Source organism: Octodon degus, unplaced genomic scaffold (assembly GCF_000260255.1).
Source record: "Octodon degus isolate 3935 unplaced genomic scaffold, OctDeg1.0 scaffold00024, whole genome shotgun sequence".
NCBI lineage: Eukaryota > Metazoa > Chordata > Mammalia > Rodentia > Octodontidae > Octodon > Octodon degus.
Genome location: NW_004524600.1, coordinates 20,297,351 through 20,312,636, shown reverse-complemented (window position 1 = coordinate 20,312,636; position 15,286 = coordinate 20,297,351). Strand labels below are relative to the sequence as shown.

The 15,286-nt window shown below is 39.4% G+C and overlaps 1 protein-coding gene across 1 annotated transcript in view; it reads right to left on the bottom strand.

The window, feature by feature from the left end:
• The window catches only part of Grm1 (glutamate metabotropic receptor 1), a 463,945-nt gene that overhangs the window by 334,885 nt on the left and 113,774 nt on the right, over positions 1-15,286 (bottom strand). The window contains exon 5 of the mRNA XM_004628592.1: positions 5,827-5,840. Within this exon, the coding sequence (XP_004628649.1) occupies positions 5,827-5,840 (14 nt within the window). The remainder of the gene's footprint in view (positions 1-5,826; positions 5,841-15,286) is intronic.

Below are 15,286 nucleotides of genomic sequence, written 5' to 3'. Positions count from 1 at the left end.
CTCTCTCCCCTCTCCTCCTTCCCTACCCCAACCTCTTCTACTTCCCTTTTTCCCTTCCCCCTCTCACACACCCCCCATGATTGTGAATCTAGAACCATACATTTCATCATCTACTGAGTCTCTATCTTAAGAAAAGATGTTAATTGGTTGGGACAGCCTCTTTGTTTACTCAAAGCTTCTAAAAGTGTTGGACCACAGGCCTGGCCACCTCTTCTTCATCACTAGGGGACACTTAAGCTTGAGCCCAGGAAGCCTGGCCCTTTGCATACTGTCCTCATTGGTGAAGGGGCTGAGAGCAGTATAAAGTCTAAGCAGCATGTGTGCATTATTCCTAATAGAAAACACAGTGAGCAAAACTTATTTAAGTGGTTTCTTTGGTCCTGTGAACATTGTGTCCTATTTAAATTAAAATAAACTATACTTGGTCCTAGAGAGTAAAAAATGTGTATGTTGCTTAATCCTAAAATAGTTGTATAATGTAAAAAGTTAACTTTTATAGAGACCTATGCCTTCATTATCTTCTTTAATCTTCACTAAAAATGTGTTGTCTCACCTAGTAATAACTACTTATCTTTACAAAGGACACTGAAGCCTGGTAAAATAAGAAGCTCACCCCAAATTTGTCTGAGCCAGAATTTCAACTCAGAACGTCTGTCCCTGAAGCTTATGGCTCCTAATTACCACCACCATCTTTTTATTTCAAACATGGGTAACTTTCTAGGGGGTATCCATTCTCCCATTCTCTTTGCTGAGAATTACTCAAATTGTATTTGTGAATAGCCAGAACACCTACCTTCTAGACTCCTTTAAGGATAAAGAAGTTTATGACTCTGTTCTATAAGATGAGATTTAAGCCAAAGTTGCACCTTGGGAAAGTCAGATAGAACATGTCCATCTTAAGTCTTTTTGTTGTTTCTCCTTTCTTCAGGCTGGTACCTGGACTGATCCCAGAGGTGCACAGTGCCAGGTTGTAACAGTAAGGAGCGATCATGAGGTGAAGCCTCCCTATGCAAGCAGGAGCAGCAAACGAAAATTATAATATCCAGGGCCCTAGTGGCATCACTAATCTGCAAACCAGCCCTATATATTCCATCCTTCATGTTCTCTTGTATGATAAAACTGAATCACTACCTGAGAAGCCAGTAGTATACTAGATCTCTGCTGTTGGAGGTGAATGCATCCACAACACTTTTCTGGACCATTTTTATTTCCACAAAAGTCATGTATTGAAATCCTTATAGCTGTGTGGCTGTATTGGAGAGGGTCCTTCAAATTTTAATTAAGGTTAAAAAAGGTCATAAAGTTAGAACTTAGTGCAATAAGATTAGCATCCTTCAATAAAGCATCACCGGTGAGCTTATGCACTCTCTCTGTATGCATGAATCAAGGAAAGGTCATATGAAAACAGTGAGACATCACCTACTCTAGGCCAGGAGAAAGGGCCTCATCACACATCCAGTCTTAGACTTAGAACCTTAGTCTTAGACTTCTCAACCTCTATAACTGTAAGCAAATAAATTTCTTGCTGTATAAGACACCTACTTCATCATATTTTTATGGATGTCCAAGAAAACTAAGGCAATGCTCCATTGTTGGCTCTATTTAGAGATTCTGCATTCATGGATTCAAGCAACCACAGATTGAAAATATACAGAAAAAAAGATCTAGAAAGTTCCAGAGAGAAAACCTGGAAATTGCCACATGCATAACCCTATGTTGAATCTGTGCAAGAAGGGATGCCTAGGTCAACTCTACTAAAGTCTCCAGCTACTTCTCAGATCCTCAATCTCACAGGATATTTGAATCTTGTGACCTCCTCACTCCTGAGTTCACTTCTTATGTGATGTGATGCTTCATTTCTGTAAAAACACACATCCTAAAATACTCACTCCCAAAGAGGCTTCTAAAAAGTAATGAAGCGATCAAAGAAATCCTTCAAAGGCTGAGAGGGGGTGTGAAGTGGTACCTCTCAAAAAGATAAATATCTAGGTGTTGTGAAAATCAGTATGACAACATTGCCTCTGTATGAACATGTAAGGATGTTCTTCTTGTCATCATTTCCTAAACAATAGACTATAACAACAATGTAGCCATTATTTATTGTGTGTTAGGTATTATAAATGATGTACAAATCAGTAGAAGATACCCAAGGATGTACACAGGTTATATGCAAACACAATACCATTTTACCCAAGGAACTGGAGCATATGCATTTTGATTGGGGGGTGGGCTGAAATGAATTCCCCAGTGATACCTAGCAAAAGCTCTCTATGACATTTCACGATAAAATTTCCAGAATGAGAGCCAGAAGTGTCGACTGCCTCTAACAAGTAGTGTCCTGTGCTGTTTTCTCATTCTGTCTTCTTGGTTAATGTCACAATGTGGGGTTCATACTAGGAAATCTTTTAGATTCCTCTTAGCATAAGCATTTGGTGATTCTAGAACAATGTGAGTCAGCACTTTCATTATCTAGAGCCTCATGTCAAAACATTTTCCAAATTCCCAGTACTCAAAGTAGACATCTGCTTAACAGATTTTTTTTCAACAGCTTTTTCTTTCCCCAATCTGATTCCTTTTACAAGTGTATTACTGTAGGGAAAGAGAAACCATTTGTTGTGAAATCATTTAAAATTTATCTTGCCTACAGATTCATTTTTACCAATATTCACTTTGAGCATGAGTCCCTGAAAAGAAGGAAAGAAGACACCACCTCCAAACACAGCCAGCACATGGGAAAACAAGGCCACTTGCTGAAAGAGCTCTCTAGGTGAACCTGCACAATAGAAAGACTGCCCAACAGTGCAGGACGGACATCCAGGAGCAGCCAGCTGTCCTTCTACCCTTCCACATAGCTACTTGTAGCTCAGCAGAATTAACCCAACGCTATTACTAAGCTCTTAGTCTCCTTTTAATCCTGACTTTTATATCTTTCACATCATCAAACTTAAGCAAGTCAAAATAAATTTCACTTGGGGTCAAAAGAAAATCAGGGTATAGAGAAAAAAAAATGCCTTTCATTCAAAGGACCTGAGGACCTCTTGCAATAGTGTAATAATTTTTTTTAAATGGCTTTGGTCGTGAGAAACTAACCTGGGCGAGGTTTGGGCACATTAAAACTGTGATTGGGGGGTGAGTACCAGAACTGCACTGTGTCCAGTTTCTTTTTCTGTAAAGTGAAGAGGTTACTCTGGGAAGTCTCAGAGATTCTCATTATGGGTCATTGAGTCTAAGCCAGGTTTCCTGCAGCAGGGCAAGAAATGCTAACTCTACGTCACTTCGCATTACAGAGCATTCCTGAGACATATTTCACGTGGATTCAGACAACCCAAAGGAGTTTTCCCATGACCTTGCCTGAGCCCTCGCAACAGAAAGTTTTGTTCACAGCCCAGGTAGTGCTGCGTCATGGGGAGAAACAGGACTCTGGGACCGGGGAGGGCTAGGCTTGCATTCTGACGCCCCTGCATTCTGCCTGTATGACTTTATGGACATCAGTTAACTTCTCTGTGTTTTGGATCCCTTATCTGTGAGGTGTAGCTAATAGTAAGCTGGCCTTAAATTTGCTGTGAGACTTTAATTATTTTAATGTATGCAGATATTAAGATTTTCAAGCATTTGTGGCAGATAAGAGCTTGTTATTATTTATAACAAGTAACATAGCAGAACTTGCAATTATTTACTTAGGTAACATCACGAGCACTATGTGCTAGATGCCATAAAAATGCTGTTGTGTCATTATCTCCCCTTCACACACGATAAAACTGAAATGTGGAGAGGCGCTGCTTTTCCTCCATGCAGCAAATGAGAGAGTAAGGAATATAGCCCAGGCGGCCAGACCCAGGATCCATGGTCTCATTCAGTATGCTGTGGCAGAAGGAGACACTTGAGGATGAGCCTGGAAGGGTGAGTCAGGTGGGTCAGGGAGACTACGAAGAGGGCAACAGCCTGCATCTACGTGTGACACCGAGCAAGACAGAGTCAATGAAGTGCCAAGAACACAGCCAAGTAAATGCAACTGGTCATTTTATCTGTGCCTCAGGCCAGGTGCTCAGACTAAGCTTTACATATGATGTGATTACAAGGGCTGACACACACCCTTTCCCCAGTACCTGAAATTGCAGTTAGCAAGATGTTATTTTCCCCTTTCTCCTGCAAAAGAGAAATGATCCTGGGAGAGTTAATTCATTAAAGCCCTGGCATGCTAATCCCACTTGGATCCAGCTCCTCTGGAAAGCAGGAGGTAGCTGGAGGAATTAGGGTGCCGTGGAGATGAGGGGTCACAAGACACAGCAGTGCCTTAAAGGTAGAATTGTCAATCCTGCCAATGACTGGGTCCCAGGTGCTTTCTCTTGACTATCCTGAGGTCACCTGCAAATACTGTCTTGAAGGTGAATCACCCCTGCATTCTGTTATCTAAATAGAATTCTCTTCTGAAATTTCCCTTCATCTGCACTTAGGCTCTATTTCTCTATGAATTAATAGATTATATAATCTAATTAATAACTCATAAATTAGTTTGATTCCATGTCTCTTTTTCAATTTTAAATTAAATCATCATGACTTTTGCCAGTAAAACAAAGAAGTAAATGTTATCTAGGAGAAGCTTAAGATTACTGATCAAATATTTTAGACAAACCTGATCTGTGATGAATGAATCATTTGTAGGACTAGATCTCCTCTGAGGTTCCTTCCAATTCCAAGAGTGTTAAGCTGACAAGCTATATAGGCATTGTTAACGTAGCCCTTCCAGTGACATCTTGCCAACCTCTATGAATGCCAAATAATAGCCTCCAATAGTTCTGGCTCATTCCAGAGAGATAATGGAACAAATGGAGGAACTCAAATAACCCAGTCTCAGATTTTCCCACACCACCACAGGACATAGAAAGGAACATATTATGTCTGCTCTGATTTTGATCTGGGGAGAGTGTGCCCCTCAGACATTGTGCTAGTATCTCCTTTCCATTGTCCAGAACTAAACCAAATACTGTGTTGAGAGGTAGAGCTTTTGGCATGTATTAAGGTTTGATAAGGTCAGCACAGCAGAGTCCTCATGATTGAATTTTGATGGATTTAAAAGGGGAGGCAGAGACCACAGTATGCACACACTTTTATTCTGTCCATTGTCCTGTGATGCTCTGCATCTCCTCAGGACTCTGTCAGCAAGAAGAAAAGCAGTAAATGCAGGCTCTTGACCTTAGACTTCCAGAACCATGAGTCAAAATGAACTTCTTTCTTCTAACATTATTCAGCTTTAGGTATTTTTTTTACAGTAACTCAAAATGGACTAATACAGAAAACTCTATTAATCAATACGATTTCTTTGTTGTTCAGTGTCTCTGAGTATGCACAGGGCTAAACAGAGCTAACTGTGGGGAGGAGGCAAAGTAACAGAAGAAAGCCCATGCGACAGAGATAACCAGAGGTGTCTAGAAGAGTCAGACCTGCAACAGGACAACTAGGAATGTGTGCAGGATGCTAAAGTGCAGGAGAAAGGAAGGAGTGCCCACACCAATGTAAAACATAGGGTAAACTTCCCCCAACAAAGCATCTGCAGTATGCTTTAGAGATGCTGAGTCTTTTGATTGTGAGGGATTGTGGAGAACTGTGAAGTATCAGAACACAAGGGAATCAAAATCATAGCTTTTCCACGGCTCCTTGCAGCCTTTCTAAAATTGGAGTATTTATTGATCTTTGAAATTAACAAAAACAAGTAAGAGGAAATAGATAAACAAGAAAACGTGTGACAATTCCAAATACACACAAGTATATTGACCCATGGACCTATCTACATGTGTGATTTGTGAAAGGATTGAATTTAACTTATACAAATTTTATATGTACTTTAATGATAGAAAACAGTTTATTTTACTATATTTATTTCTCTATAACCTATCTCCTTCCTCATGGTCAATTGAATCTATCTGTTAGCAGTGCTTCCATCCAGGCCTTCATTATCTCTCTCATGACTATTGAAACACCCTGCGATGGGGTCTTCCCACGTTGCCTTTCCTCTCCAATCCACTTTAAAGCTAGGAATCCTAGTGACCTTAACTATAACTGGATCAGTTCACTTACTTCCTAGACCCTCTGAGAGAATGAAACTTCCAACAGAATAAAACCCCAATCACCTTCATGGCATGAAGTGTCCTGCAGCCGCCAGCCTCCCCTCCTCTCCAGCCTTACATCCTGTTACTCCGTCAGTTCATATTTGAAGCCACACTAGACTCTATTTTCATATGTGCAGGTTCTTTTCTTGCTGGGGCCTTTGCTCAGTGGCTTCCTCTGCCTTTTCCAGGACTAATACCATAAATCACCCAGTTCAATTCTCAGAGTTGCCCCACATTCGTGGAGATCCTCCCTGAATCTAACCTGTATAAAGTGGCTTCCAACTTGGCTCCCTCTCCCCACTCCTTATTTCCTTTCTCACACTGACAGTCACCTATGGATAAACATATAACCATGCATTTATCAGTGTGGCTTTTGGTTTAGTGCCCTTACATCTTATTCCTATGTATGTTTTCTGAAGGTCAGAGTCATGCCTATATCACCATAGTCTGTCAGGGTCAGCGCAGTACCTAAGCAATATATCAACTCAACAAACATGAATGGATGCACAAATTCACTCACAAGTAATTTTTTATCATTTGAAGCAGTGATATAAAGATAGTCTGCCTAATAAACTCTTTGACCTATTACTGTGTGATTGTACAGTCATTCCTACTTATCATGGCTAATTGGATCCAGGATCCTCTGTGCACTCTAAAATGCAAAAATACATAAATCCTTTATGCAAACCAGTTTGTTGTTTGCATATAACTTATACATATCCTGCTGTGTATACTACTTATAAGAAATACCCAGCATGATGTAAAAATCTATGTACATGGTTATCACAATGTATTATCTAGCCTATAATGACAAGTTATAATTTTTAAAAAATATTTTCAACCCAAGGATGTGGAATGCATGGATATGAAGAGCCAACTCAATTAGACTTTAGATGTGTGTCACTGCCTTTGTACAGTCTCTGCAAGTGGCAGTATATCCTTGCAGACTTTTGACATTTATATACAAAATATCATTTTTGCAAAATTAATCATAATAAACCCTTAGAGACATTAGCGGGTATGATGTCTGAAACTCTTGTTTCATGTCTGATACCACACATGACCTTAGGCAAAAGGCCAAGAAGTGATTCATTTCATATTTGAGGGTCAGAAAATTTTAAAAACCTGCTAAAGGACACAAAGGAAATTAGTGACAGTATTACACCGGAACCCAGGGCTCCTCATTTTGGAGGTAACTCTTTTCCAGCACTTTAGCACATAAAGTGCTTTGAGCTATTATTCAGGATTCCACTCAAAAAGAGAAATAAGAGGGAAGAAACAGGCTTGAAGTCTGCCTTAGGATTAAAACATTCTGGGACAGTACAAATTCATCTTCAGCCACTGCTTGATGAAATAATCAATAAAATGTGTGTGAGCCCTTAGTTCCCTACTCTTAGATATGAAATAGGCTCTTGTAGAGGTGTACAGTTTAAGATTTCTAACTCCTGAGATATGCAATGGTTTAACAACCATTGTGGAGAAACTTTCTTCCAGGGTCAGAAATTAGGCCTTGGAAGACATGGAGCCTCCTAGAATCTTCAGTTTATTATAGTTAGGAGAACTAGAGAATGGCAATAATGTAAGTCCAGTTAATAGCCAATAATGTTAATTCCACTGTAAGAAAATTATGTTCCAAGGAAATCCATGATACTGTAATAGTAAATAAACTATTCTGTATATGTTTATACTTTCCTCTTAAAACTATAAGGAGCTTCAAGGAAAATCTTGCCCTAAAGGGTTATCATTCTGTACCATAATGCTAAAGCCAAGCTCCATTAAAATCTTGTGTTTTCTAACATTGAACTTCTTGGAAATAATATTCTCTAGATTCATCTTCTGGATATACCATATAATTTTATTATCAATAAAATATGATAAAGGGCAAGTTCACTGAGTTGAAACAACATTGTTACAAAGGTTCCTTGAAATCTTAGCACTGTATTGAGCTCTAATTACCAAGATGCATTAAATAATAATGCTTTAAAACATCAAGTCAGTCATTTGACCAGTTCCCAACTATTTGCCTGCATTTCCTCTCCGCTGCTTAACATCCACCTACTTCTGCTAAGAAATGTTATTTTACTGTGTACTTTCAGAAAGAACATGAATAAGTTATAAGAACATTGGCTGAAACAATTCCTCAAAAGTTATTTTTCTTTTTCAAAGAGGAAGAAAGACGGGAGAGAGAGAGACAGAGAGAGAGAGAGAGAGAGAGAGAGAGAGAGAGAGAGAGAGAGAGAGAGAGACTGTACTGCTGTACTGTGCTGGTTCTCAGTGATTCAGTTTCAGTGATCATCTCATGCATATCTTGGAGAATGAGGCTGAAAATCTGCACTAGAATTTTTGTTTCTATAATTACCTTGTTATAGCTAAAACATCTCAAATCTTAGTCTGATGGCCAAAAACATTTCGATTGCCAAAGGAATACCTTTGGTCTGAGCGATTGTTTGTTATGGACTTAAGAAAAGAAAAATAACAAAACAAAACAAACACAAAACTTGGTATTTTCTACTTTAGCCTTAGGAGTCGAGGCTCAGGCCAAACCATGATTCTGAACTGATACCTGAGTCCACTAGGGAGTCATGCCCCCTACTCCCACAAAATGCGGAGAGCATATAGGGTGCTTTCCACTGCAGAACAGATCCCCGCAATGTGGAGAGCTTAGAGCCACAGAGGGATTGCGAGGGGCAGTGTTAGGTACCTTTAGCAGCACACAGCTGTCGTCAGAACATGACTTTTTACCTCCAGTAGGCACAGAACAGCCTCACTTGCCTAAGAACTCAGCTTGAAGCTTAGTTCAAGGTGAGCCAGAGGTCACAAATCTGTGCCATTACTCAAAGTTATCTTTTGAATCCTCTCTCTGTGGACTCTAGTAACGCCTCTGAGGGAGACTTGTGGCTCTGTCTCACCCAGAAATTCTTCACAGCAGGCTTCACACAGGACAGATGCCTGCTGGTGTGTTATAGAATAATTGAAATTGATTTCCTTGCCACAAACACCCTCATCTACACACATGGGAATCCTTTGTCTTATTTAATGAAACACAGCACATCAAGAAGAGACCATGTATCCTCTGTAATAAGTCTCCCCTACTTTGAAACCAGTCATTATTTTGAGGTTGCTTCCTGCCCGTGTATCTTATGTCCTATGCAGTGCAAGCTCCAGGAACACAAAGATGTTACATTTTTATGGCTGATTGGTTAAATATTAAAACAATGAAAAAAGAATACTTTCAGAAAATGCCTAAAACTTTAAACACCAAAATAAATTAAAAAGAAATCTTTTCTCTCAAATCTGCAATTTCTAGAACTGTGTCCTCACTCCTTGAAATATTACATCTGCTTGAAAATATCAGATGACAAAAAGTTTACAAGGATATTTATTCTGAAAATGTATTTGATTTCTGAAGAACATGCCTAAAGACACAAGAGCAGTGGTGGCAAACCTGTGGCATATGTGTTGCTTCTCTTTTAAGACAAAAGATGTTAGTGTAGAGTTGTTTTTTTCTAAACAAACCTCAGTATTCAGGTTTAATTGCAGTGTTGGTTCTTTGTGATGAATAAGTGCATTTGGTTTTGCAGCAATTTGAGCGCTCAGTCTATAAAAGATTTGCCATCACCACTAGGATAACAAAAGAGAATTGTACCATTTAATAGCTCAGGCCGCTTACAGATTTTAACATGGTCTGGTTTTACAATGGAAATATGAGGGTTAGCCAAAGATGCTGGGATGGAAGAAGGGAGTGGCCAGACAGAATGAAAATAGGACAATCCTGTGCATTTTCATTTTTAGAAAAAAAAAACCTCCATTATACTATTTTTATTAGATTAATTTTGTAGCCAACCTCACACATTCACTGTGACTGAAATTCAAAATGATATTTCTGAAAATTTTCCAAATTTTTTTTCTCAAAAAGCTTTAAGTTTGCATAGCAAATTTAAAACTCACATAGCATTTCACGTACTGTGGAGGGCTGAAGAGCGTGGTCTCTAGGGACGTGGACTCAAACCACAGCTGTGTGTTCTATTAGCCTTATGCTTGGTGAAATAGAACTTCCATGCCACATATCCCTCATGTGAAAGTCAGGGCTAATAGCACTAGCTACCTCAGAGGTCTGTGGTGTGGAATTAAACAAGGTAATATATGGAAGCATATCTCTCATACTTGCTACATGCTGAGCCCTCTTGTTGAACGTCTCCAGCTATTATCCTTGCAGTGGATTCTATTTCTTGCATCAGGCCAGAACAGAATATACTATTCCATGCATCTTTTTCTACAATGTGACATTATCCCTCCTACATCAAAAAACAGAGTGTTTCTTCCCTCTGGATCATGGTGATCCTGTGATTATGACCAAAGTGACCCTGGATGACTTCTAAAGCCAAGTAAAAAATATGTTCCCATTTTGACTGGATACCTAGAGATATTTGGCCCTGGCCAACAGCTTCCATGTCATATGGAAGTCAAGCAGCAAACACAGAGACTATGTGCAGCTATCCCAGCTACTGCCTGAAGTCCTAGCTGACTGCTGGCTCTAGTCACTAGACAGGTACATAAATCAATTCCTTGAGCAAAGAAATGCTCAGCTACTGGGCTACCCCAGCTCCTGTGGGGTAGAGCAGACCTGCTGTCTGCCCTGAGTTCTGTCCAAATTACAGAGTCATGAGAAAAGTGAATGTGATACCTTCAAGTCCCTTGTTTTGAGGGTGGTTTGTTACATATCAATAGACTACCAAAAAAATCTTTAATGCCATGATTTTAAAAGTGAAGGAACTAAAGCTCAAGGACAATAAATTTTGTCAAAGCTCACATAGCTATTAAGAGGCAGCAAGAGCACTTGAACTCATATGTATTTATTCAAGTCATGTGCTCCTTCTTCAATAATTGAATTTTGGAAAGTTCCCCGAATGAAAAATGGAAGCTTTGGGAGAAGACTGGCTCATAAGCCTGGCCCAGGGTGACGCTGTGTGTCTATTGCATTCCATGTTTACTCAGTCTGGGTTAGGTGGTCCTTCTGCCACCCATCTTAAGAGTGAGCACCAGATATACCCAGCAAGACTTATGTGCCCCCTGAGTCACTTCCTTATCACTGAGGCACAATAGCTGACACTCCAAGCTTACAAAAGGCTCACATTTAGTGTATGCTTGGCTGGCTTCAGGGTAGGAAGGCAGGGTGGAAGGGTCTGGTGGAGGAGTGCTACTTACCTCATGGCAGCCAGGATGCAGGGAATGAAGGGCAGAGCCAGGGAGGGAGATGCACCCTTCCAGGCCATGTCCCCAGTGACTGCTTCTTCCAACAAGACCTGCCTCTTAGCATCAAGTTAGCTGCAGACATGTGAGGCTTTGGAGCCACTTTAGACCTGAACATAGCACCCTTGCCCCTGAAATGCTTTCTGATTACATTCCTCCTGGTTTCTGTTGCTAGTGTCCTCTCGTCTGGTGTCCTTTGGTTATTGGCTTCAACAGCCTTTTTTTTTTCCTTAGGGAAGGGTCTACACAGTACTCAGGGTCTCACCACTAGATTGGACTTGTAGTGATCTGCCTATTTACAGCCTCCCAAGAACTGGGATTACAGGGAGCCACCACAGCCAATCTCAATTGCAGTCTCAGTGCAACCCTGGAGGAGGGGCCAGCACAGAAGGCTGGGGGGATCTAACCCCTGGCCCCTATGCCTTCTTACAGGCACTTTAATCTGCTGAGCTATTTAGCCAGCCCTCAACTGCCTTTTGTGATTCCTGAATCTGGACTGTGGTAAATATATTCCAATGAAGTGTCTGTCATCTGAAGAATCCAGTAAATAACAATTCCTCTGCTAGTCTTGGCCTGAAGAATCTTTGGTTCCACTTCATTTTTTCCCATTCCTGTTTTCACCATGTCTTTCTATGGAAAGTCAACACCCTGTATCTACAGCTGGGAATTCAACTAGCCAGACAGAAAACATTAGAAAATACTATTTGCATCTATACCAGCCAGTACAAGCATTTTCTTGGTCACTATTCCCTGAACAATACAGTATAACTATAGCCCTTACATAGCATTTACATGGTTTGGGTGTTATAAGGAATCTGTGGATGATAAAGTGGAGGAGAACATGTGTAGGTTGTATGCAAATAGCATAGTCTTTCACATAAGGAATTTTAGTATTTTCAGATTTTGGTACGTGCAGGGCATCCTCAAGCCAAGGATGTACTACAGAACCACATTCAGTTACATAATGTTGTGAATTGTAACTATACTTCTAAAGGAAACCTAACATTAGCTCCTAGGCCAAGGAAATGTAATAGAAGGTTAATGAAGCTTTAAATTTCAGAGTTAGTCTCTTATACAGGTCACTTCCAGAAGCCTAGGAAAGATCTTGGCAATGCAACTGTGAAAATATTTTCTTATTATACTGCCAAGTGCAGCATAATGTTTGCATTCTTCATAAAAGCTTTGCAATTCAGAACCAACCTTGAATATGCCCCTACTCCTGAAAGTGGATTTACAGAAAAGAATCACACAAAACCATTAACTTCAATTTCAATACAAGTGGTCATGTATTGGCTTAAGGTCTCAAAACAATTTGGCAGTAGTGACTTGAATGTTCCTTTACAGTGAGTTAAAAACTTTCTTCAATAGAATATTCATTAGAGTGTCTCAAATTAATGAATAAAATTTATATTTCTGTGACTAAATAGACGAGAGCATCTTTCTGCTCTGTTCTAATGATTATAAATTGAAATGATATGACAAAACTAATGAGAGCATTAAGAAAAACATTTAAGGACTTGATACTTGCCTATAATAAATCAGTTTGAAATGATATAATTGTTTAGTTAAAAGACATTTTACATTGAAATTCAATTACTTTAGGAAATGAATTTTGGCCTAAGTAGGTAGCTCGGCAGGCTAAGCACCTGCCTGGCAAGCAGAAGGACCAGGGTTCGATCCCCTGTACCACATGCCTTGCCGGTCACCAAAACCTGGCATGGTGGCTCACACTTGTAATCCCAGAGCTGGGGAGTCTGGCACAGGAGGATCCCCATGAGTCTGAGCTGCACAGCAAGACCCTGTACCAAATAAATAAACAAAAGATTAAAAAAAAATAGGAAAATGATTTTTGGATCCATTTTAACCAATGAAATAAATACATGTTTTAAGCCTTCAACTTTATACACAGTATATTAAAATATTCATGCATTTCTGTGCAAACATTCATGAGACAAAAAAAGATATAAGAAAGTAATGTATCAAAATATTATAGTAAGTATTTCCTAGTGATAAAATTATAGTTACTTTTTCTTTTCATTTTATATTTTTCTACTTCAGAAATGCTAGAAAGTAAATGTGTATTTGTTACAAGCACAAAAGTTAAATATTCATATAAAGAATATCTCACTATATTCCATAAGCTGGTCATGAATAGTATCATGTAAATGTTTTGGGTTTTTTTCAACAATCATATTGTAGTAGAGCCAATTCTTTAGCCAAAAATCAAGTTGACACATATAATAAAGATAATTGTGGCCAAATAGTGATATGGAAAAAATACAGATTTATAAGTAAATGTGATACTGATAACAAATTTGTGTTTACCAATCTATTAAGTGCTCAGTGCCATGTAAGAGATAAGGAAAATGAGCAATAGAATTGTCTACCTAAGAAACTGCACATTTAGTGGGTTCAGGAATCATCTCAAATTCAAGGCAAACATTTCATGTCCTTTTAAAAATATGCAGTGAAGAAATTCTTACATATAACACCAGCCTTTGAACAAAATTACAAAACCACAGAAAGTATTTTAAGTGATGTTATGAAGTCTCCAGTGTTCTATATTTAAATCAATTTGTTTTTCTTAAAAGTATGATTTTAGAAAGCATCCTGTTGTTTAAAATTACTCACTGATTAAAATTCTTCTAAGCATTATCATATACAAAGTGAAAACAATAATATTAAATTTGCATGGTTATGAAGGTAGCAAAAAATGTATATCAGTCATATAGCTCAGCACATAATTATTCTGAAACAGTTGTCAAAAGTTTAACTAAAAGGAAAAATGATGAGTGTTATAAAGTTGAACCTGTGGCTCCAGAAAGACATGAGCGGGGGCTACTGGAAAAGTAGTAGGCTTCTCTGAGCCCATGAAGGACACAGGTACAAAACTAGGTAGTCACAATGAGCTGCAGATGGTCCCAGGAAGCAAAAACCTTTCATTGTTAGTGCTAAACACTGAGATTTTCTGTTTTGGAGTGGATTTGAACATGTGTGTCCATCTTTCCTATTTTCCATGATGCCACTCAAATAATGGAAAGGATTTAAAAATAAGAATGAATCCATGGTAGCATAAGAAACCTAGGAATGGTGCCAGCTATAGACCAGAACAGTGGGGAATTTCTAAAAGATGTGAGGCAGATAGGATACACTGATGGCAGAATCTAGTAAAGCTGAACCTGTGGCATCAGAAAGACATGAGGGAGGGCTACTAGAGCAGTGTCCCACTCTGAGCCCATGAAGGACACAGGTACAAAACTGGGTAGTCGTGATGAACTACAGAACTGGTGTACCAATTTGGAACTCTTTGGCCTGCAGACTAGAACTATCTAAATAAAATGGAGACTCTGTCTCCCATAAAATGGGCCAGAGAGACAGTTAAGTGAACTAAGCGCCTGCTTTAGCAAGCAGAGGGACCAGGTTTCTAACCCTGGTCCTGCTGTGCCAGACCCACTCCCAAGGCACACCAAGCTGGCCACTGAGTCCAGGCATGGTGGCACACGTCTGTGATCTCAGCGTTGGGGAGGCTGAAAACAGGAGGATCACTACCAGTCCAAGCTGCATAGTGAAATCCTGTACCAAATACATTTTTTTTAAAAAATGGAGACTCTGCCACAGAAAACTTACAATTGTAAGGAGGCAAAAGGAGAGCACCTCCACGGTGCTCCAGGCAGTGTCTAGCTCTTGTGAGCAAGCAGGTCCATTATTCATCAAGCAAACTCTCTTGGTAGCCTAGAAACAATCCTCATAGTCAGAAATATTCATCCTTCTCCTCAAAAACTCCTTTATAAACAGAATTAAAAAATCACTCACTCAGGAAACTTGCATCTTTACTAGGAAGCCCGTCTCTATTATTACTTACAAAACTCAATGCTCAATGAGAATGCAGCTACATTTCATAAAATTCAAAAATGTGAAAACTGATAATA